Consider the following 25,141-nt stretch of genomic DNA (forward strand, 5'->3'; position numbering starts at 1 on the left):
TTTTTTTACTTTTTATTTTTTTTTATTTTTTATTTTTTATTTTTTTTTGAGACGGAGTCTTGCTCTGTCACCCAGGCTGGAGTGCTGTGGCCGGGTCTCAGCTCACTGCAAGCTCCGCCTCCCGGGTTCCCGCCATTCTCCTGCCTCAGCCTCCCGAGTAGCTGGGACTACAGGCGCCCGCCACCTCGCCCGGCTAGTTTTTTGTATGTGTTTAGTAGAGACAGGGTTTCACCGTGTTAGCCAGGATGGTCTCGATCTCCTGACCTCGTGATCCGCCCCGTCTCGGCCTCCCAAAGTGCTGGGATTACAGGCTTGAGCCACCGCGCCCGGCTACATTCTCTTATACTAAGTCTTCGCAATCCAGTGTGTGTTTTATACTTACAACACATTTTAATTCAGAGTAGCCACGTTTCAGCGCTCAGTAGCCACCACAGCTAGGGGTCACCATATTGAACAGTGCAGGGCTGCAGCTACTAGCAGAGGGCTCCTGAGGCGTACACACCGGGTACTGACTCTGACTCCCCCACCCACTGACTGTTTGACTAGGCCTCCATTTCCTCAGGGCAAGAATCCAGATCTCACTGGCAGGCCCAGTCCCTTCTATGAGTACTCTGAACCAATCTATTTCCACATTGTCTCCCTCTGTCACCCAGGCTGGAGTGCAGTGGCTTGATCACAGCAGCTTGATCACAGCTTACTGTAGCTTCGAACTATTGGGCTCAAGTGATCCTCCTGCCTCCACCTCCACCTCAAAGCACTGGGATTACAGGTGTCAGCCAATAGTGTTGTGTTTTTTCCATTGTCCCCACTCCTGACTCTAAGTCCATGACATCATTTAAAAACTGTTGGCTGAGCGAGGTGGCTCACGCCTGTAATCCCAGCACTTTGAGAGGCTGAGGCGGGTGGATCATGAGGTCAGGAGATCAAGACCATCCTGGCTAACACGATGAAACCCCATCTCTACTAAAAATACAAAAAAACTAGCCGGGCGTGGTGGTGGGTGCCTGTAGTCCCAGCTACTCGGGAGGCTGAGGCAGGAGAATGGAGTGAACCCGGGAGGCGGAGCTTGCAGTGAGCCCAGATCGCGCCACTGCACTCCAGTCTGGGTGAGAGAGCGAGATTCCGTCTCAAAAATATAAAAATAATAAAAATAGAAAAAATTAGCCGGGCGTGGTGGTGGGCACCTGTAATCCCAGCTACTTGGGAGGTTGAGACAAGAGAATCGCTTGAACCCAGGGTTGAGGAGGTTGCAGTGAGCTGAGATCCTGCCACTTGCACTCCAGCCTGGGTGACAGAGCAAGATTCTGCCTCAGGAAAAAAATAAAATAAAAAGTTTCAGCTCACTCCTGTAATTCCAGCACTTTGGGAGACCAAGGCAGGCGGATCACCTGAGGTCAGGAGATTGAGACTAGCCAGGCCAACATGGTGAAACCCCATCTTAACTAAAAATACAAAAATTAGGTGGGTGTGGTGGCGCGTGACTTAGTCCCAGCTATTCAAGAGGCTGAGGTAGAATTGCTTGAACCCAGGAGGTGGAGGTTGCAGTGAGCCGAGATCGAGCCACTGCACTCAAACCTGGGTGACAGGGCGAGACTCCATCTCAAAAAAAAAAAAAATGTTTCAGCTGGGCACGATGGCTCACTTCTGTAATCCCAGTACTACGGAAGGTCAAGGCAGGCAGATCAGTTGAGCCCAGGGGTTCAAGACCAGCATGGGCAACATAGAAAGCACCCATCTCTACTAAAAATACAAAAATTAGCTAGGGCATAGTGACATGCGCCCATGGTCCCAGCTACTCTGGAGGCTGAGCTGCTGCGGTGGGAGGATCACTGGAGCCCAGAAAGCAGAGGTTTCACCGACCTGTAATGGCACCACTGCTCCAGCCTGGGCGATAGAACAAAACTGTGTCTTAAAAAAAAAAAAAAAAAAAAAAAAAAAAAAACGAAAGAAAAGGAAAAAATGTTTCCATTTTTTATTCTAATTGAGATATTATTCACTTAGCATAAAATTCACCCTTTAAAAGTATACAACTTAGAGGCCGGGTGCGGTGGCTCACGCCTGTAATCCCAGCACTTTGGGAGACAGTGGTGGTCGGATCACGAGGTCAGGAGATCGAGACCATCCTGGCTAACACGATGAAACCCCATCTCTACTAAAAATACAAAAAAGTTAGCCGGGCGTGGTGGCAGGTGCCTGTAGTCCCAGCTACTCAGTAGGCTGAGGCAGGAGAATCACTTGACTGGGGAGGCGGAGCTTGCAGTGAGCTGAGAGAGCGCCACTGCACTCCAGCCTGGGTGACAGAGCGAGACTCCGTCTCAAAAAATATGTATCTATATACAACTCAGCCAGACACGGTGGCTCACACCTGTAATCCCAACACTTCGGGAGGCCGAGGTGGGCGGATCACAAGGTCAGGAGATCAAGACCATCCTGACCAACATGGTGAAACCCCGTCTCTACTAAAATACCAAAAAAAAAAAAAGCCGGGCGTGATGGTGCGCGCCTGTAATCCCAGCACTTCGTGAGGCTGAGGTGGGCAGATCTCTTGAGCCCAGGAGTCTGAGACCAGCCTAGGAAACATAACAAGACCACATCTCTACTAAACATTAGCCAAAAGTGGAGGCTAACCTGTAGTCCCAGCTACTCAGGAGGCTGAGGTAGGGGGATCACCTAACTTTGGGGAGGTCGAGGCTGCAGTGAGCCAAGATCAGGACACTGCACTCCAGCCTGGGTGACAGTGAGACTCTGTCCCCTAACCCCCTGAAAAAGTATGTAATTCAGTGATTTTTAGCGTATTCACAGAGTTGTGCAACTCTAATGCACTATCTAACTCTAGAACTTTTTTTTTTTTTTTTGAGACGGAGTCTTGCTCTGCTGCCCAGGCTGGAGTGCAGGGGTGCCATCTCGGCTCACTGCAAGCTCTGCCTCCCGGGTTCATGCCATTCTCCCACCTCAGCCTCCTCCCGCCCGCCACCACACTCAGCTAATTTTTTGTTTTTGTATTTTTTGTGGAGACGGGATTTCACCATGTTAGCCAGGATGGTCTTGATCTCCTGACCTCATGATCTGCTCGCCTTGGCCTCCCAAAGTGCTGGGATTACAGGCGTGAGCCACCACAAGCGGCCATTATTTCTTATTCAAATTAATACCCAGCAGGGTGCATTGGCTCATACATGTAATCCCAGCACTTTGGGGGGCCAAGGCAGAACATTATCATCACCCTGTTTTGTTTTATTTTTTTATTTTTATTTTTATTTTTTTGAGATGGAGTCTTGCTCTTGTTGCCCAGACTGGAGTGCAATGGCACAATCCTGGCTCACTGCAACCTCCACCTCCCAGGTTCAAGCGATTCTCCTGCCTCAGCCTCTCCAGTAGCTGGGATTACAAGCACCCACTACCATGCCTGGCTAATTTTGGTATTTTGGGTAGAGACGGGGTTTCACCATGTTAGCCAGGCTGGTCTCGAACTGCTGACCTCAGGTGATCCACCCGCCTTGGCCTCCCACCATGCTGGGATTACAGGTGTGAGCCACCACTCCCAGCCCACTCATTTGATATTTATTTGTTTATTTAAAGACAAAGTCTCGATCTGTCACCCAGGCTGGAGTGCAGTGGCAGGATCTCAGCTCACTGCAGGCTCCGCTTCCCGGGTTCACGCCATTCTCCTGCCTCAACCTCCTGAGGTTGCAGTGAGCCAAGATCGTGCCACTGCACTCCAGCCTGGGTGATGGAGCAAGACCCCGTCTCAAAAAAAATAAATTAATTAAATAAAATAAAAAGAAACTTCATACCCAGTAGTAGTCACTTCTCATTCCTCATTCTCTCCAGCTTTAGGCAATGACTAATTTACTTGGATTTCCTATTCAGGACATTTCATGTAAATAGCATGGTACGTTATATGGCCTTTTGTGTCTGGCTTCTTCCACTTGCCATACACAGCGTTTCAGGGTTCATCCATGTTGTAGTAGGTAGCATTCCAGCATTTCCTTCCTCTTCAGGGCTGAATATTGCATGGTATGAATGTACCCCATTTGGTTTATCCATTAATCAGTTGATTGACATTTGAGTTATTTGTACTTTTTGGCTATGGTGGCTATGACGAAGACTGCTGCTGTGCTCATTTGTGTACAAGCTTTTGTGAGAACATGTCTTCAGTTCCTTTGGGTTTATACTCAGAAATGGAGCTGGTGGGTCAAATGATAACTCTGTTTCACTTTTTGAGGAACTGCCAAACTGCTTTCCATAGTGACTGCACTGCACCTCTATTTTTTTTTTTTTTTTTTTTAAGAGACAGGGTCTCTGTCACCCAGGCTGGAGTGCAATGGCATGATCCTAGCTCCCTGGAACCTTGAACTCTTGGGCTCAAGCAATCCTCCCGCATCAGTCTCTCAAGTAGATGGGACTATAGGTATAGGCCACCACAACTGGCTAACTTTTGTATTTTTTTTTTTTCTTATTTCTTTTGAACAAATGCATGACTCTAGAATTTTTTTTTTTTTTTTTTTTTTTTTGTAGGAACAGGGGCTCCTTCCGTTGCCCAGGCTGGTCTTGAACTCTTTTTTTTGAGACAAACTCTCATTCTGTCACCCAGGCTGGAGTGCAGTGGTACAATCTCGGCTTACAGCAACCCCCACCTCCCAGGTTCAAGCCATTCTCCTGCCTCAGCCTCCTGAGTAGCTGGGACTACAGGCGCCCACCACCACACTCGGTGAATTTTTTGAATTTTTAGTAGAGATGGGGTTTCACCGTGTTAGCCAGGATGGTCTCAATCACCTGACCATGTGATCCGCCCACCTTAGCCTCCCAAAGTGCTGTATTACAGGCGTGTGCCACCATGCCCAGCCTAGTTTTTTTTTTTTTGAGAGATTTTCACTCTTGTTGACTAGGCTGCAGTGCAATGGCACAGTCTCAGCTCACCGCAACCTCTGCCTCCCAGGTTCATTCAAGCGATTCTCCTGCCTCAGCTTCCCTAGTAACTGGGATTACAGGCATACACCACCATGTCCAGCTAATTTTGTATTTTTAGTAAAGACGGGGTTTCTCTATGTTGGTCAGGCTGGTCTTGAACTCCCGACCTCAGGTTATCCACCCACCTTGGCCTCCCAAAGTGCTGGGATTACAGGCATAAGCCACCGTGCCCGGCCCCTAGTTTTGTTTTGTTTTTTTTGAGACAGAGTCTCACTCTATCGCCCAGGCTGGAGTGCAGTGGCGTGATCTTGGCTCACTGCAAGCTCCGCCTCCTGGGTTCACACCACTCTCCTGCCTCAGCCTCCCAAGTAGCTAGGACTACAGGCGTCTGCCACCACACCCGGCCAATTTTTTCTATTTTTTTTAGTAGAGATGGGGTTTCACCATGTTGGCCAGGATGGTCTCTATCTCTTGACCTTGTGATCCACCTGACTGGCCTCCCAAAGTGCTGGGATTACAAGCGTGAGCCAACACGCCCAGCCTCTAGTTTTGTTTTTAAGACAGTCTTGCCCTGTTGCCCAGGCTGGAGCGCAATGGCATGATCTTGGCTCACTACAGCCTCTGCCTTCTGGGTTCAAGCGATTCTCCCACCTCAGCTTCCCAAGTAGCTGGGATTACAGGCACTGCAATCGTGCCTGGCTAATTTTTGTATTTTTGTAGAGATGGGGTTTCACCATGTTGGCCAGGCTGGTCTTGAATGCCTGACCTCGGGTGATTGGCCTGCCTCAGCCTCCCAAAGCATTTTTAGTTATTTTTTGTATATGGTGTGAGATGGATCCAAATTCATTCTTTACATGTGGATATCAGCACATCTTTTTTTTTTTTTTTTTTTTGAGATGGAGTCTCACTCTGTCGCCCAGGCTGGAGTGCAGTGGCGCGATCTCGGCTCACTGCAACCTCTGCCTCCTGGGTTCAAGCAATTCTTTGCCTCGGCCTCTCAAGTAGCTGGGATTACAGGTGCCTGCCACCATGCCCGGCTAATTTTTTGTATTTTTAGTAGAGACGGGGTTTCACCATCTTGGCCAGGCTAGTCTTGAACTTCTCTCAGCAATTTTGTTGAAAAAACTATTCCTTTCCTTCACAGAATTGTCTTGATACCCTTGTTGGAAATCAATTGATGATGAGTGTGAAGGTTTATTTCCAGCCTCTCGATTCTATTCCACTGTTCAACTTGTTTATCCCTATTCTAGTACCACACTGCCTTGATTTCTGTAGTTTTTTGTTGTTGTTGTTGTTTTTTTTTTTTTTTTTTGAGGCGGAGTCTCGCTCTGTCGCCCAGGCTGGAGTGCAGTGGCGCGATCTCGGCTCACTGCAAGCTCCGCCTCCCGGGTTTGCGCCATTCTCCTGCCTCAGCCTCCCAAGTAGCTGGGACTACAGGCGCCGCCACCACGCCCGGCTAATTTTTTTGTATTTTTAGTAGAGACGGGGTTTCATTGTGTTAGCCAGGATGGTCTCGATCTCCTGACCTCGTGATCCGCCCGTCTCGGCCTCCCAAAGTGCTGGGATTACAGGCTTGAGCCACCGCGCCCGGCCGATTTCTGTAGTTTTATAGTAAGTTTTGAAATCGGGAAGTATGACTCTCCCAACTTTGTTCTTCTTTTTCAAGACTGCTTTTGGCTATTTTGGGTTACTTGCATTTATTTCTGTATGAGTTTTAGGATCAGCTTGTCCCTTCCTGGGGGAAAAAAAAAAAAACACACACACACACACAATTGGAATTTTGATGAGCTTGTATTAAATCTGTGTATCTATTCGGGAGTATTGCTATTTTAATTGCAATATTGTCTTCCAATCCATGAACACAGGATCTCCTTCTATATTTTAGGTCTTATTTAATTTTTTTAACGTCAACAATGTTCTATAGTTTTCAATGTAATGTCTTTATTTTTATTTATTTTTTGAGACGGAGTCTTGCTCTGTCGCTAGGCTGGAGAGCAGTGGTGCGATCTCAGCTCACTGCAACCTCTGCCTCCTGGGTTCAAGTGATTCTCCTGCCTCAGCCTCCCGAGTAGCTGGGACTACAGGCACGCGCCACCACGCTCAGATAATTTTTGTATTTTTAGTAAAGACAGGATTTCTCCATGTTGGTCAGGCTGGTCTCGAACTCCTGACCTCAAGTGATCCATCCGCCCGCCTCAGCTTCCCAAAGTGCTGGAATTGCTGGCGTGAGCCACCACGCCCGCCTTTTTGTATTTTTAGTGGAGGTGAAATTTCACCATGTTGCCCAGACTGGTCTTGAACCTCTGGGCTCAAGCAATCCTTTGGCGTCTGCCTCCCAAAGTGCTGGGATAACAGACGTGAGCCATTGTGACTTGCCTAGAATGGTTCTTTACTGGTTCAATGGATATTTCACAGAGTGGCTTTCCAGGGAGCAAGCAGGTAAATGCAGAGAGGAGGGGAAGCCCAGGGAATGAGTGTAGCATGAGGAACATCAGGAGACACAAACTTTAGCTCCAGATCTGCCATAAAACCTTCTCTAGGCCTCAAAGAACTTGCTTGACATCCCTAGGCCTTAGTTTCATCTGTAAGATCAGGGAGGTTTGATAGGATGGATCACTAAGGATTCTCTCAACACTTCACATAGTAAGAAGACAGGTAACACGTGTGCCATTTTCTCTAACACAAAACACCAGCACTTGGCCAGGCACAGTGGCTCATGCCTGTAATCTCAGCACTTTGGGAGGCCAAGGCGCGCAAATCACTTGAGGTCAGGAGTTTGAGACCAGCCTGAGCAACATAGCAAAACCCCGTCTCTACCAAAAATACAAAAATTAGCCGAGTGTGGTGGTGCGTGCCTGTAATCACAGCTACTTGAGAGTGAGGCAGGAGGATCGCTTGAACCCGGGAGGTAGAGGTTGCAGTGAGCCAAGGTCACGCCACTGCACTCTAGCCTGTGCAACACATGAGACCCCATGTCAAACAACCAACCAACTAGCCTAGAAAGGAGGTTTTTATTTTTATTATTTATTTTTTTGAGATGGAGTCTTGGCTTTGTCACCCAGGCTGGAGTGCAATGGTGCCATCTCAGCTCACTGCAACCTCTGCCTCCTGGGTTCAAGTAATTCTCCTGCTTCAGCCTCCTGAGTAGCTGGGATTAAAGCCGCCCACCACACCTGGCTTTTTTTTTTTTTTTTTTTTTTGTAGTTTTAGTAGAGACGGGGTTTCACCATGTTGGCCAGCTGGTCTCAAACTCCTGACCTCAAGTGATCTGCCTGCCTCGACCTCCCAAAGTGCTGGGGTTATAGCTGTGAGCTATTGTGCCAGGTCAACCTTTATTTTTTAAAAAATATCTTCCCCCCCCCCCCCAGTATTGTAAGATTTAGGTATAGCCTACGGCACCTAGTATCCCGAGGTGGTCTGCCATCCAAGTACTAAAGAAGCCTCACCTTGCTTAGTTTCCAAGATCAGCTGAGACCAAGGACGTTCAGGGAAATATGGCCATAGAGAAAGCCCTTATTCTGGAACTGATTCCAACACTGAAAAACTTTCTGAAGCAATCCGCTCCATCGAGAACTGTGCCTGCCCCAGGTGGTGAGAATGGTGACCCACAGGAGGGAATATTAGAGCTCCTATTTATGTGGGATATACAGCGTACATATCAGGACAGCAGCCACTATAGCTTACAAGTAAATTAATAAACAATACTAGAGGTGGAGGTATGCACTGGAAACTTTTTTTCCAGACAGTGTCCTTCACTCTGTCACCCAGGCTGGAGTGCAGTGGCACTATCTCGGCTCACTGCAGCCCCAGCCTCCCAGGCTCAAGAAATCCTCCCACCCCAGCCTCCCAGGTAGCTGGGGCTACAGGCGTGCACCACCACGCCCAACTAATTTTTGCATTTTTTGTAGAGGTGGGGTCTTGCCATGTTGCCTAGGCTGGTCTTGAACTCCTGGGCTTGAGATCTTCCCAGCTCAGCCTCCCAAAGTGCTGAGATTATAGGTGTGAGCCACTGTGCCTGGCCTAGAAATCTTTTTAATCTGGAGTATGTGACCAAAAAGGCTTGAAGACCACTGATGTAAGAAACTAGTCATGTAGGTGGCCAGACCCCTCATTTGACAACCTAACAAACAGGTGGGTGAAGCGTCACGACTAAGACGTCGCGGTTGCTGATTCCAGCGTGGTCTGTGCATTCGGGACATACAACCATTCCTTCTATCAATCTGGGCTATGACCAGGGGTCTACTCCCAAATTTACTTATTATTTTTTGACTTCCCGAGCTCCCAAGATCCTCCCACCTCAGCCTCCCGAGTAGCTGGGACCACAGGTGTAAGCCACTATGCCCCGTTAATTTTTATTTTTTGTAGAGATGGGGGGGGTCTTCCTATGTTGCCCAGGCTGATCTCGAACTCCTGGTCTCAAGCAATTCACCCACCTTGCCCTCCCACAGCGCTGGGATAACAGGCAGGAGCCAGCACTTCCGGCCCTAATTTTCAGTTTTGTTTCTGCCATTTATTGTTTGTTTGTTTTTTTTGAGATGGAGTCTTGCTCTGTTGCCCAGGCTGGAGTGTAGTGGCACGATTTCGGCTCACTGCCATCTCCACCTATCAGGTTCAACTTATTCTCCTGTTGCAGCCTCCCAAGTAGCTGGGATTACGGGCGCATGCCGCCATGCCCAGTCAATTTTTTGTATTTTAGTAGAGACAGGGTTTCACCATGTTGCCCAGGATGGTATCGAACTCCTGAGCTCAGGCAATCCACCCGCCTTGCCCTCCCAAAATGCTAGGATTACAGGGGTGAGCCACCGTGCCCAGCCCGTTATTCTTGTTTTTAGACCAGGAGCTGACAAGCCTTTTACATAAAGGGTTGGATAGCAAATATTAATACTTCAGGCTTTGTAGGCCATATAGGCTCTGTAACTATGCAACGGTGCTGTTGCAGCTCTAACGCTGCCAGAGACAATACAGAAGAGAATGGGCATGGCTGTGTTCCAATAAAACTTTATTTATGGACACTGAAATTTGAATTTCACATATTTCTCACGTTAGAAAATAATTCTTTTTATTTTTTCCAACCATTTAAAAATGTTCTCAAAACCATTCTCAGCTTACAAAGCCAATGAAAAACAGGTGGCAGGCTGGACTTGACCCACGGACCGACCATAGTTGGCCAGTTCCTGTTTTAGTCCACACAAGTTTCTTTTTTTTTTTTTTTTTTTGAGATGGAGTTTCGCTCTTATTGCCAGGCTGGAGTGCAATGGTGCGATCTCAGCTCACCACAATCTCTGCCTCCCAGGCTCAAGTGATTCTCCTGCCTCAGCCTCCCATGTAGCTGGGATTACAGGCATGTGTGCCACAATGCCCAGCTAATTTTGTATTTTTAGTAGAGACAGTTTTCTCCATGTTGGTCAGGCTGGTCTCAAACTCCCGACCTCAGGTGATCCACCCGCCTTGGCCTCCCAAAGTGCTGGGATTACAGGCGTGAGCCACCACACCAGGCTTTTTTTTTTGAGCTGGAGTTTTGCTCTTGGTGCCCAGGCTGAAAATGGCACTATCTTGCCTCATCGCAACTCCGCCTCCCGGGTTCAAGTGATTCTTCTGCCTCAGCCTCCCAAGTAGCTGGAATTTACAGGCGCCCACCACCACACCCGACTAATTTTTGTATTTTTAGTAGAGACAGAGTTTCACCATGTTGGCCAGGCTGGTCCAGAACTCCTGACCTCACACATGAGGCCCGCCTCGGTCTCCCAGTGTTGGGATTATAGGCGTGAGCCACTGTGCCTGTCCACAAATTTGTTTCTTAAGTCTATTTCCCCATAGGCAGGGGGAAAAAAAAATGGGACATTTGAGGACATAATAAACCTATCTTCATATCAGTACCTCCAAATAAGACACACACAGAAAGTACAAACTGTGGGAACAGAAAGCTAAACAGAAATCTGGCATCAGTGCAGAAATTGAGAGCTTTGCATAATTTACCTGTATCCAGGAGTAGAGGTGGAAGAGACCGTAGGGCCTCTTGTTCCTACCACCAGTAGGTATCTTCACAAAACATGACTTACAGGTTCATGCTGTTGAATTACCTACAATTAATATGGTTTGGGCGGGGCGCACTGGCTCACGCCTATAATCCCAGCACTTTGGGAGGCCGAGGTGGGCAGATCACGACATCAGGAGTTCGAGACCAACCTGGCCAAGATGGTGAAATCCTGTCTTTACTAAAAATAGAGTGAGACTGTCTCAAAAAAAAAAAAAAAAAAAAAAAAAGTAACATGAAGTATTTAACAGGCATCTAGCCCATCTTACCTTTGCATGACACTGTGATTTTTTTTTTTTTTTTTTGAGATGGAGTCTTGCTTTGTCACCCAGGCTGGAGTGCAGTGGCGTGTTCTCAGCTCACTGCAACCTCTGCCTCCCGGGTTCAATCAATTCTCCTGCCTCAGCCTCCTGAGTACCCAGGATTATAGGTGCCTGCCGCCACGCTCAGCTAATTTTTTGTATTTTTAGTAGAGATGGGGTTTTGCCATGTTGGGCAGGCTGGTCTTGAACGCCTGACCTCAGATGATCCGCCCGCTTCGACCTCCCGAAGTGCTGGGATTACAGGCATGAGCCACCTTGCCCCGCCATCATCATCTTTTAATTAGGAAATAATCACTGTGGCTGGGCACGGTGGCTCTCACCTGTAATCCCAGCACTTTGGGAGGTTGAGGTGGGAGGATTGTGAGGTCAGGAGTTCAAGACCAGCCTGGCCAACATGGAGAAACCCCGTCTCTACTAAAAATACAAAAATTAGCCAGGCGTGGTGGCAGGCACCTGTAATCCCAGGTACTCAGGAGGCTGAGGCAGGAGAATCGCTTGAACCTGGGAGGCAGAGGTTGCAGCGAGCCGAGATGGCGCCACCGCACTCCAGCCTGGGTGACAAGAGCGAAACTCCGTCTCAAAAAAAAAAAAAAAAAAAAGATGATTCGGACCCAATAGTGTCCCTTGCCCCTCTCAACCTAGTAAGGCATTTACCACCCAGAGTGGGCAGCTTTAGAGGACGGAGCCAACTTACTGAGAATTGGACTCTAAAAATAAACATTCTGCACATTTCTTTTAGCCTCTTCTCTCTCATAAAGGCCTCCACAGATGGCTTCTTTACATCATGCTCTCAAATGACTAGCTGATAAATATTCATACTTATGGAAATTGTATTGTACATACTCCAAACCCCCAGCCAGTTAACATTTGTATTTTCTGTATCTTGGGGGTGGTGCCCTTTGTTCGTAAGACTTGTTCTATGTAAAAAGCACACATGCACATGTACACACACACAACCAGCTTTCTCCTCTATGACTGATTTGCCTAGAGCAGTGATTTTCAACCAGGATTGATTTTGCCCCCCAGGGGACATTTGCCAACGTCTGGAGAGATTTTGGCTTGTTACAAATGTGGGGATGTGTGCTCCTGGCATCTGCGGCTGGAGGCCAGGGATGCTGCTCAACATCCACCAGTGCCCAGGATCCCTCCACTGCAAAGAATGACTTGGCTCAAATGTCAACAGGGCCAGGCCAACCCAAGGTGAAGCAAAAACGAGACTGGGGGAGAACAAAACCCTGAGGGAAGGAAGGCCAAAGCAGCCTGGAATTTTAACAGAAAAACACAAGGGGGCTGGCAGAGGCACGATCCAAAGTTCGCTTTCATCTTTTACCCTCTAGGACAGGGTCTTACTCTGTCACCCAGGCTGGAGTGCAGTGGTGCAATCATGGCTCACCGTAGCCTCCACTTCCCCGACTCAGGCAATCCTGCCCCTCAGCTTCCCAAGTAGCTGGGACTACAGGCACATGGCACCATGCCCAGGTGATTTTTTATTATTTTTTGTAGAAGCAGGGTTTCGCTATGTTGACCAGGCTGGTCTCAAACTCCTGGCCTCAAGTGATCCACCCACCTTGGCCTCCCAAAGTGCTGGGATTACAGGCATGAGCCACCACAAGCGGCCATTATTTCTTATTCAAATTAATACCCAGCAGAGTGCATTGGCTCACACATGTAATCCCAGCACTTTGGGGGGCCAAGGCAGGTGGATCACTTGAGGCCAACAGTTCAACATCAGCCTGGCCAACATGGCGAAACCCCACCTCCACTAAAAATACAAATATTAGCTGGGCATGGTGGCGGGCGCCTGTAATCCCAGATACTTGAGAGGCTGAGGCAGGAGAATCCCTTGAACTTAGGAGACAGAGGTTGCAGTGAGCTGAGATCACACCACAGCACTCCAGCCTGGGCAACAGAGTGAGACTCTTGTCTCAAAAACAAAAAACAGCCAAGCGCGATGGCTCACACCTGTAATCCCAGCACTTTGGGAGGCGGAGGCAGGCGGATCACCTGAGGTCAGGAGTTTGAGACCAGCCTGGCCAACATGGTGAATGAATCCCCCCCTCTACTAAAAATACAAAAATTAGCCAGGCATGGTGGCACGTGCCTGTAATCCCAGCTACTCAGGAGGCTGAGGCAGAGAATCACCTGAACTCTCTCAAAACAAAACACAAACAAAAACAATAAAAACCCCTCCCCTCAAAACAAATTCAATACCCAATTTTTTTTTTTTTTTTTTTTTTGAGACGGAGTCTTGCTCTGTCGCCCGGGCTGGAGTGCAATGGCCAGATCTCAGCTCACTGCAGGCCCCGCCTCCCAGGTTCACGCCATTCTCCTGCCTCAGCCTCCCGAGTAGCTGGGACTACAGGCGCCCGTCACCTCGCCCAGCTAGTTCTTTGTATTTTTAGTAGAGATGGGGTTTCACTGGTTTAGCCAGGATGGTCTCGATCTCCTGACCTTGTGATCCACCCGTCTCGGCCTCCCAAAGTGCTGGGATTACAGGCTTGAGCCACCGCGCCCGGCCTATTTTTTATTTTTTGAGATGGAGTTCTGCTATCGTTGCCCAGGCTGGAATGCAATGGCGCAATCTCGGCTCACTGCCACCTCTGCCTCCCAGGTTCAAGTTTCTCCTGCCTCAGCCTCCCAAGTAGCTGGGATTACAGGCGTCTGCCACCTCGCCAGCTAACTTTCAGAAGAGACGAGGTTTCACCACACTGGCCAGGCTGGTCTCGAACTCCTGACCTCAGGTGATCCGCCTGCCTCGGCCTCCCAAAGTGCTGGGATTACAGGTGTGAGTCACTGTGCCTGGGCAATAACCAATTTATTAAGGTTATACATTTAAAAGCCTGTTTCAGTTTTCAAACTCAAAAATACTGAGTCAAATTTTAGTTAAAACACTCCCTCCTTTTGACTTGTTCCTCAAGTAATGCTCAATTATCTCATATATTCGGGAGGTTAAATCCCCCCTAAACATTAATGCTATTTACAAATTTGATTGAATACCCTTATGCATTTCAAGCTAAAAATTGAATATCCTTCTCCCAAGTATTTCAAACATCACAGAAAAACTCCCAGACAAGCCATGCACTAAACGCTGCTCAAGATTCCCACTGGCATCCCAGCCCTTTCTCCCTCCCACCACCTTCCGCAGCAGTCCGAGACAGCAGCCCACTCCGGGACAGCAGCCCACTCCGAGACAGCAGCCCACTCCGAGACAGCAGCCCACTCCGGGCCCACACACTGCACCTGGGCTGGGCACCGCCCCACCCTGGTTGGCTCCCTGACTCAGTGCCTGTGCCATCTGCAAAGGCACGGTGACAGCACTTACACTTTTTTAAAGACACTATGAAGATGTTCATGAGATCTGTGAAGACAGCGCCCAAAGGAAGCACAACCAATGACTTGTATTTAATTTATTGAGAATCTTACAAAAACAAAAAACAAAACAAAAACCACAGCAACAAAAGAAACTAAATACAGAATTTGTTATGCTTCACGGTTGATCGTTTTTACTTGCAAGAGTAAACCTTGCTAAAATGCAGCCAGTACATTTTTATTGCATGAGACCAAATTTCTCAGTTACATATCAAAAGTGGTCAGGATAATCAATGCTGGACACTTTGTACTGCGCTCCCACAAAAGGCTGGATGCAGCAACGCAGTATCGTTAGAACAGGGCGTACCCTTCACACACTGATGGACACGCTACAACAGGAGCGATAACAAAAGGGAGATTTAAAAGAGAACGAAATGAAAACAAACCAAGAGCTGACATCCGCCTTCGTTTCAAGTTGTCTTTGGATTCCATCAGACGTCTCCAGATGCACCATGTCAGATTAGTAAAGGAGAATGATCTACGCCTACATAGAAAAGTATCCTTTGCTCAGAGGAGGTAGAACGTGGCAAAAGTTTTATTGCAGAGATACAGTGTACCTCTTCCCACCTCTCATGGATGATGGAAGATGCAAGTGGTTATTGAAAACTCCTATCAGTAGTTTGCAAATTCAGTATAAACCATGAACAGGATATTTTTCTGATAGCGGTGAGACTGCAATGTGCTACGTAGAAAAAAAGCTCTCTCTGCCCCATAAAGTGGGAGTCAGAAAGAGGCTCAAGCTTCTTTATCCTCTTCAGTGCCATAAATACTGTCAGAGCAAAAAGGTCTTCAGTATCTGCTGGCCAGAAACATCTGCCCAGGCACAAATGGGCCGCAAGGGCAGGGTACTGGTTAGGGGCCCACAGTGGAAAAGCCAGGCAGGTTCTCACCAGGGGCCTGTAGAGTGGCCTTTACTCTGGAGGATGCCTGAATTACAAGTACCAAAAAGAACCTGCTTTTTTGGGCTTCTTTTCCTAGCTTAGCCTTGCACTAAAGGGCAGTCTTGCTGGACTGCACCCTGCCATGTTGCTGCAGCGCAGATGGCCGCACTGCCAACCACAGCACGGCTTCTCCATGGGCTCCAGAGGGAGACTGAGCAAGGAGGGTCTGAGTGGTGGATGCACACTGGAGGCAATCTGTGACAGGCCCCAATTCACGACAAATTTAGTTCCCAAGACTGATCCAAATATGGAATGCTTTTACATTTTCACCAAGTCTACCAAGTTGAATAGTAATGAATGAAACTTGTACATGAATGAAAGGCCCCAAAGACGCTCACGGCAATCCTTCCTGAAAGCTATAAAGGAACATGCTCTTAGAGGTGCAAAATTGTGAACAAATACCCAATGTCTGCCTCCCGGGTGCCAAACACCACCATTTTCATGAGCCATCCGGGTCTTCCCAACTCCAATTATTAAAAACACCTCGATCCAGCTCTGCTTCTAGGCTTATGGCTGATGCAGTCAAGATCCACTCGCCGATACAAGGGTGGAGAGCACAGCCGCTCCGGGGACCCCAGGGGCCAGCGCTGCAGTGGGCATCTGCCTCTCACCCTCCAGCAGAGTCAGCCTAGGAGGCTCCACAGCAGTTGCTTGGCTCTCTTTTGGAGGACAATTGTTCCTTAATGCACACTTTTTTTTTTTTGAGACAGAGTCTAGCTCTGTTGCTCAGGCTAGAGTGCAGTGATGCCATCTCAGCTCACTGCAAACTCCGCCTCCCGGGTTCACGCCTTTCTCCTGCCTCAGCCTCCCGAGTAGCTGGGACTACAGGCGCCTGCCACTACGCCTGGCTAATTTTTTTTTTTTGTATTTTTAGTACAGACAGGGTTTCACCATGTTAGCCAGGATGGTCTCGATCTCCTGACCTCGTGCTTCACCCTCGTCGGCCTCCCAAAGTGCTGGGATTACAGGCGTGAGCCACCGCGCCCCGCCGATGTACATTCTCTAAAGTCACCTGTCAATAACACCCTAGATCTGTCTCCTGCCTGCTATAAATATCCTCAACAGGTTATAAACAGCAGCAGGCTACCTGTGTTCATTGCAAGTATCACTCATTATTCGTAGGCTAAAAGTATAGGCCCAACTTCTTAAATAAACATAGGGAATTTGCTGCAGCAGCAGGCCAGAAACCACTGTTTCAAATCTGCAAGATTTTCCTATCAGGTGGAAAGCCAGAGATAAGAAATATGGTAAGGCCTGAAAAACTGCAAAAGTAGGAGCAAGTCAGGTTTGCTGATCTAAGAGCTAAGTTTGATCCCAAATGCACTGAAGAAGTTAGAGGAGCTTTAAAGAAGTCTCAGGAAGCATTTTTTACAATGTGAAAACATCAGGCTCACTACAGCTTCCAAAGAACAACATAAAGGAGCATGAGCAGCCACACAATGTCAGCGTCAGAAACGGCGCTCAAGTGCATCCCCTCAGTACAATGCATTGCACACAATAAAAATGCAAAACACAATAAGACATAGTAAAAAACAGTAACACAAAACAGCAATTCTACAGCAAAGATGCAAAACTGAATTCTAAAATACAGGAACAAATACTTTTCTAAATGAAAAGTTTTCCATACTTTTCTAAATGAAAAACAAAAAACAAAAAACAAAAAAAGTCGTAAGATGCCCCATATGGGAAAGTCAAGAAAAGAATAAATAGAGCTGAAGGGAAGAGGGAAAAGGGAGAAACAGGTGGGCGGAGTCCCAATTTACAAGAATTATTTACATTCAGAATCCAGAAGAACTCGACATTTCTATATATATACATTTATGTACATATATATAAATACAGCATAAAATTAGAGGGTGGGTTTTGGATTTTATCTCAAGTACTCAGAAAAAAAATGCTAGCGAGCTTGAGTTGCAGGTATTTAGGTGTGTTTCTGTCACTTAAAAGACACTGCATTTGTATCAGACAACTGGCATCCAATGAGACTTTTTTTTTGCAGTTTTTGCTCTCAGCTGTAGCTGACATGAAACGCTCGTTGTGTTTCTGCAGCAAAGTGGGCCAAGCGCAGTACGCACAGGTGTGGTGTTAGCCAGGGAGACCGAAGCCACAAAGAAGGGGAGTCAGTAAATGTCCATCTCCACGGTGTCTGCCTTTGCCACTGGGAAGCCTGAACTAACCGAACATTCGTTAATAGGATCCCAGCCTAACAGCAACGCTTATGTAGCACCATTCTCAGAAACTACCAAGTATCACACAGGGACATGTGTATGGGGACCTTCCTCTTGACTGCTTGTCAAGAAAGGATCCAGAGGGAACTTATGCCCCTACTTTCATGAAGTGAGATGCAACAATCATTTCCAATCTATTGTTTTTTTCTCTCATGCTAAAATGAAAGTGGAGGGGAGAGGGAAGAAGGCTCCCATTCTACAACTGTAAATGCTGTCCTGGTACCCTTTCTTCTCTTGCCGGCTAACAATTGTTCTAACAGCATCCCATGGAGGCCAGCAAATGAATGCCGCAGGGGCTACAGCCAGAAAATTGTGCCTGTAAAATATCATATTCCTCTGGAGCTTGGTAATACAGAACTTTTACCTCTACAGATGAAGCAAACTAAAATATTGTTGTAACTCAAAAAGGCTTCTGAAGTGCTGAGTTAGAATAAATATATATAGATACATACACACACTACTACATTGCTTTGAATGCAGGTTCTTACTAATTTATATACACATGTAGAGAAGATACCGAAGTGTCTAACTGCAATTTAGCAGCAGAAAAAGAAAACTGCTTAACATATCTGCTTCTTAATCAAGTCATGTTTAAAGAAATGCATTAATACATCTATGAATTTGTATCATTGATAGTGTATCTGGATAATCCCAGTAACTACAGATAGAGACCTTGTGGTATGGAGGTTGCTAAATTAGGGGAACATTAATTCCCGCAGAGATAACATCTGAGCTGCTTTAGACTCTGAAAGTGGTTTTCAGTACAACCGACACTGTAAACTCTGAAAACCCGAACATGATTTCCAATCAAACCTTTGTGCTCAGAGCCATATTGCTAAAAAGAAGAAAAAGGCATTGCAGAGGCAAAGAGGACATGGGGTTAGTTAAACAAGGCCTCTGAAGTCAGGTGTGACACTTAGATCCTGCAATGAATGGACCTATTTTACAGAAGTTAGTGGCTAATTTTTTGTATTTATTGATAGAGATAGAGTTTCGCCATGTTGGCCAGGCTGGTCTCGAACTCCTAGCCTCGAGTGATCTGCCAGTCTCGGCCTCCCCAAGTGCTGGGATTACAGGCATGAGCCACCGCGCCCAGCCAAGAGTTGGGTTTTAACAGAAGAGGACCTCGAATGCCGAAGTTTCACAGGGCAGCCAAACCGAACTTGCTGACTTTTGTAAGACCACAGTGTAAAGGTCGGATATCCACCTGAAGAAGGGGTGGGTGCAACTCTCTGGGTGCTGCACACACCATGACCAGCCTGGGCATGCATCGCCCCAGCTCCCATCCATTCAACACTGGTTGCCTTTTTGAGGTCCGTTTTGAGAGGGCTTTCAGAGGCCTTTTAAATGAAAAAAACAACAAAAAAAAGCTGTTCTACAAAGAACCTAATATACATACACTCCTATGTATCAAGATGGCTAGTCCAGAGCAAACATTACATCATGGGCCATGGGGGTTGTCAATTAGCTGCATGCTAAGAATCCTCATATGCTGCTTTGAAAATGCCATAAAAAACGAAGATGCCCTCACACACAGAAAGAGGAGCTGGGTCAACAGCCTATGAGAGAAGATCCTTCCCAACTCTGCCATTCTGTCTCACTGGAGGGTTTGCAATGCTTCCCTTCCTCAGGTCCAGCGACTGTACCTCTGCTGGAGTGGGCGACACTTCCATTGCTGATGGAAGCTGACTACTGCTTTAAAACACACACATAAGCTGAGAAGTTCTGCTGAAGGTGGGGACAGTGCTGCTCTTGGCTGCCAGCCGGGTCTAGTGGCCCTAACAAGGAAAACTGGCTGATATAAAATGGATCACTGCCTGAGATCTATGAACTGGACTGAGGATAGAAGTTGCATCCACTGGGCAAAATGTGCCAAAGAACAGAAAGTACTTTCAATTTATTCTTTTAGGCACCAAGAATAAATAAATCCTAAGAAAACTTACGGTAAGCTTGACATAACCAAACTCAGGCTAAAGGAGACACAAGAGGATGAACACCCTAAGCTTGCAGCCAGGTTTGTCAGTTTTAACACACATCTCACCCAATTCTGCAAGAAGTTTAAAAAGTTAACACAGCAAACAATTCAACTTAAAAAACACTCAGAAGTACTATCATTACACCCCTTCCCTCAACGCCATCTCAAATTTTAGGGATAAGTTTTAAGCCAAGCTATAAGGCTACCTGGAATGCTGAGGCAACACACAAGTTCTGCTGAGTCCCCGTCACAGACTACTTCTGAAGGTCACCAGTGAGGGCCTAAACAAGAGTCCACTTCTTGTTAGTATAATAACTTTTTATTTGACATCTACAAGATTTTGGCATCTTGCAGCTTTTTACCAGGTTTATACAATCTTGATTTTTCAATAGTGCAACCTGTGTAAGCAAAAAAAAAAAAAAAAAAAAAAAAGAAAAAAAAAAGAAAGAAAAGGAAATAAAAAGACCAACTGTCCCCTCACTTGTTTTTATAAACATCTATTATAGGCGAAACAAAACTTACCCATATTATATAGATAAGTGTCTATTCACATTTGTACATTACCATTTTTAACAGCTTGAGATAAACTCTACAATGTCTTACAACACATTAAACAATATTCAAGTTACTGAGTAACAACAATAACAGTAACAAAAAAACATACAGCAGAAGCCTCAAGTGTTTCCTCATTGTCTACAACTCAAGTATGGTTTCCTTTTTATGAGTGATAAAGCAAATTAAGATAACGAAGTAAAAAACGATTGTTTGCAAGATGAAAGCCAATTTGTACTTCTTTCTAAAACTACCTTTAAGTTGAAAATGTAAATTTAAGAGGCTTACAGCCATTTCTGCAGCACACATTAGGAATACTATTAATACATTAAAATTAACTTTTAAGAGTTTTATCACAGAAAAATGTATGTACTCATCACCTTGACCAGAAACCTAGGGCAGGGAGAAAGGGCAGGAGGGGTCTGCAGGATTTGAAGCAATACCCAGGTATAAACACTATAAAAATGCAATAACCAATGCTGTACATCTAACAAATGTTTCTCTCTGTTACTTGACTTCTGTGTTAATCTTGTTTACGCATGCTTTCAAAGACATGCACTGTCAGAACAAAAATTAGAAAATAACCTGAATGCATGATATGCAACCTTTCATTTCATGCTTTAATAAACCTATTAAGCTGGAAAAAGAAACCAATATATATTTTCTATATTTATAGACTCAAAACACATGCATCCGGGGATACTTCCCACAGCAATGGCATGGATGTACTGCGTTAACCCTGAGCACTGTATAAACATAAAGTAAAGCCAGTTTGGGAAGTTCCAAGCATTTTAAACCAACTGTGGTCTGTAGCCTTTAACACACTCACAAACAGACTGACACACACGCACGCACACATCCCGCTCTGCTCACCCAAAGTAAAAGCAGATGGGAAGTACCAGGGGAGAAGCAAAAGGAAAGACATATGTACCACCATCAGCACTGCTGATTTTCAGTTTTGCTATCTATTCCAGGTTTGTCCTTACTTCCAAAAAAACTAACTAGAGAGAGCACAACTGAAAAAAATATATAATTCTTTGGAAACTGTCCCTGATTTTTATGCAAATGATATGCTTCAACAGCATTTCAGATCCATCCATGTTGAAACCTGTCTGTTCTTTATGCGTTGCTCAAGTTGGTGATGCTCTGAGGGTGATGCTGTTGCCATAGCTGTTTCTGTTGGACCGCAAGCTGTTGAGACTGGTCTGAAGTTGATAGGAGATTTACAAGAGGAGACACACAATTTGCCGGAATGATCAAACCTGTAATTCGTAACAAGAATTTATAAAGTTGTGTCCAGAAGAAACCACGCTGTATAGCTTCACAGCAGATTCCAAATGAGGCATAATATTAAGCGTAATGAACAAGAAGTTCACACAAAAATTAAACGACTACCTAATAAATGAAATGGCCATTGAGATGTAGTCTGATTCTTCAACCGCATTTCCCACAAATACCCAAGCATATGCATGTGTTTAGTGTAATGCCATCTTGTTGGAGGAATAGGAGGTCAAGAATATCTATTATTCTCAGGAGGCTGAGGCAGGAGAATGGCGTGAACCCGGGAGGCGGAGGTTGCAGTGAGCCGAGATCGTGCCACTGCACTCCAGCCTGGGCAACACAGCGAGACTCCGTCTCAAAAAAAAAAAAAAACACCCCACAAAATCTATTATTCTCTTTTTAATAGGAGGTCAAGAATATCTATTATTCTATGTATTATCTTTTTAAGCTCCACAAACATGCAAATGTCACTTCTGTCATGTACTAATGCACCAAAAAGACTACAGAAAAAAAGCTGTAAATTCAAATGCTAACTGAAATAGGTAAACTTTGAAGAGTAGATACTAGCAAACTGGAAAGGATACTCTCTGGGTGCTGGTTAAGGGAACTTAAAAGTCCTGCATGTGGGATTGAAGGCTCAATGTTCCAGATAAATTGCATGCATATATATGTATTTTTGAGACAGTCTCGCTCTGTCTCCAGGCTGGAGTGCAGTGGCACAATCTTGGCTCATTGCAACCTCCACCTCCCCGATTCAAGTGATTCTCCTGCCTCAGTCTCCCAAGTAGCTGGGACTACAGGCGCGTCCCACCATGCCTGGCTAATTTTTGTATTTTTAGTACAGACAAGGTTTCAACATGTTGGCCAGGATGGTCTTGATCTCTTTGACTTCGTGATCCACCTGCCTCGGCCTCCTGAAGTGCTGGGATTATAGGCATAAACCACCATGCCCAGCCCTAATTTTTTTTTTTTAATAGAGACAAGGTCTCACTGTGTTGCCTAGGCTGGTCTCAAACTCCTGGGCTAAAGCAATCCTCCTGCCTCAGGCTCCCAAAGGGCTGGGATTACAAGTGTGAACCACCATGTCCAGCTGATGGGCTGCTTTTGGAACTGGAAATCTAGACTTTTAAATCAAACCTCTTTTTTAAATGTTGGCAATTAATTCAAATGAGGCCAGGCGCAGTGGCTCGCGCCTATAATCCCAGCACTTTGGGAAGCCAAGGTGGGCGGATCACTTGAGGTCAGGAGTTCGAGACTAGCTTGGCCAACATGGTGAAAACCCACCTCTACTAAAAAAATACAAAAATTAGCCGGGTGTGGTGGTGCATGCCTATAATCCCAGCTACTCAGGAGGTGGAGGATACAGTGAGCCAGGAGCACGCCACTGCACTCCAGCCTGGGCAACACAGTAAGACTCAGTCTCAAAAAAAAAAAAAAAAAAAAAAAAATTAATTCAAATGAAAACCTACAAAATCCCAAAACACTCAAGTGTCCAAAAAAAAAAAAAAAAAATCCATGGACTGATTTTGGCCCATGAACTGCCGATATGCAACTCGTGGTAGAAGAAGGCTGCTGTAAGTGAAACCAAGATAAGCAAACAGAGTTCAATTGCTGGCCTGCTTCCTGGATACCTGTAGTTGAGCACACAGTGGGAACAGCTGGCCTAGTCTGCCCTTGCTCCCTGCAGGACACCAAGCCATCCTCTGTGCACAGTGGCTTTTGAGTTCCAGAGTCTTAAGCTAGCTCAATGGAGAACTCCTGGGCAAGAGACTGAACTGTCTTCACACCAGGGAGCCTGCACAGCCACCAAGAGTAGAGAAGGAGAGCAAGAGCGGCTGAGAGCAGCATCAAAGAGATGACCATATCATAACTTCAACCAGAACCAACAATGTCTGTTTGAAGGCTTAACTTCTGTTCAACCTTGTAAGAAATATAAAACAGGTCCCATACCCACTACTGAAGGAGATGTTAAATGCATGTAGAACAGAGCTAAGATATTAGCAATGAGAAAAAAGTCAGATCTGATTTTTTCCTGCAATTCAAACCAAAACAAAAATTAGACTCACCTACAATCCGTTGCCCATCTTCCGTTCTTAGCCGCACAATCTGCATCTTCACGTTTGTGCCACTGACAGATGCTAGAACACCCTCAACTTTTGTCCAGACACTCAGCACTGAACCACATAATACATAGTATGTACGGCAACGAAGACCTATTTCACAAACTAACCCCAAGCTTGCTTTTTTGCAATTGCCACGCCTAAGAAAAGTGGGAAAGAAATACACATATGTGAGTGTCTATATATGCACACAGACACATGTTTCTGAAAGGTTTACAAGGTCAACTCAAATTTCTTTTCTTTTTGTTTTTTTGAGACGGAGTTTCACTCTTGTTGCCCACACTGGAGTGCAGTGGCACGATCTTGGCTCATTGCAACCTCCGCCTCCCAGGTTCAAGTGATTCTCCTGCCTCAGCCTCCCAAGTAGTTGGGAATTTCTTTTTTTCTTGTATTTTTAGTAGAGACAGGGTTTTGCCATGTTGGGCCGGCTGGTCTCAAACTCCTGACCTCTGGTGATCCGCTCTTGGCTTCCCAAAGGGTTGGGATTACAGGCGTGAGCCACCGCTCCTGGCCGCAAGTTTCAAATAAACAATGTTTTAGCAGTATTTGCCTTTACTATTTCTTAGATTATAAATCTGTTGGCCTACTGGGTTATCATTTCCAATTTAAGGTATCAGTGCTGATTTTTTTGTTTGTTTGTTTTGAGGTGGAGTTTCACTCTGTCGCCCAGGCTGGAGTGCAGTGGCTGGATCTCAGCTCACTGCAAGCTCCACCTCCCGGGTTTACGCCATTCTCCTGCCTCAGCCTCCCGAGTAGCTGGGACTACAGGCGCCCGCCACCTCGCCCGGCTAGTTTTTTGTATTTTTTTAGTAGAGATGGGGTTTCACCAGGTTAGCCAGGATGGTCTCGATCTCCTGACCTCGTGATCCGCTCGTCTCGGCCTCCCAAAGTGCTGGGATTACAGGCTTGAGCCACCGCGCCCAGCCTCAGGGCTGATTTTTAAAACCACAATTTTTTCAGGGGCCTGCCTCCCTATAAAAAGGGTTGAATTTATTGTGTTTGCTATCTGTTGAAGCATTTTAGTTATTTTAACATCCATTATTTTACTATAGTATTGCTAGTTTATAAAATGATCTTGCTAGCCTAGCCGGGCATGATGGCTCATGCCTGTAGTCACAGCTCTTTGGGAGGTTGAGGGGGGAGTATTGTTTGACTTCAGGAGTTTGAGACCAGCCTGTGCAACATGGCCAGGCTCTATCTCTACAAAAAGTTTAACATAATTAGGCATGGTGGCTCATGCCTGTAACCCCAGCACTTTGGGAAGCTCAGGCCTGCAGATAGCTTGAGGCCAGGAGTTTGAGACCAGCCTGGCCAACATGGAGAAACCACATTTCTACTGAAAATACAAAAACTAGCCAGGTGTGGGCTGGGCACTGTGGCTCATGCCTATAATCCCAGCACTTTGGGAGG

General features: G+C 46.2%; 1 protein-coding gene across 2 annotated transcripts in view; it reads right to left on the reverse strand.

Annotated features, from left to right (window-relative positions):
* Positions 1 to 14,657: 14,657 nt before the first annotated feature.
* SBNO1 (strawberry notch homolog 1) overlaps positions 14,658 to 25,141 on the reverse strand; it is an 80,920-nt gene continuing 70,436 nt past the window's right edge. The window contains exons 31-32 of one of the 2 annotated variants that reach the window (XM_025402226.1): positions 23,678 to 23,871; positions 14,658 to 21,592 (exon numbers count right to left, since the gene is read on the reverse strand). In XM_025402226.1, coding sequence (XP_025258011.1) covers positions 21,450 to 21,592; positions 23,678 to 23,871 — 337 coding nt within the window. In that variant the 3' untranslated portion in view covers positions 14,658 to 21,449. The remainder of the gene's footprint in view (positions 21,593 to 23,677; positions 23,872 to 25,141) is intronic. The other variant, XM_025402224.1, reaches the window with a different exon arrangement.

This window comes from Theropithecus gelada, chromosome 11, assembly GCF_003255815.1.
Source record: "Theropithecus gelada isolate Dixy chromosome 11, Tgel_1.0, whole genome shotgun sequence".
NCBI classification, from domain to species: Eukaryota; Metazoa; Chordata; class Mammalia; order Primates; family Cercopithecidae; genus Theropithecus; species Theropithecus gelada.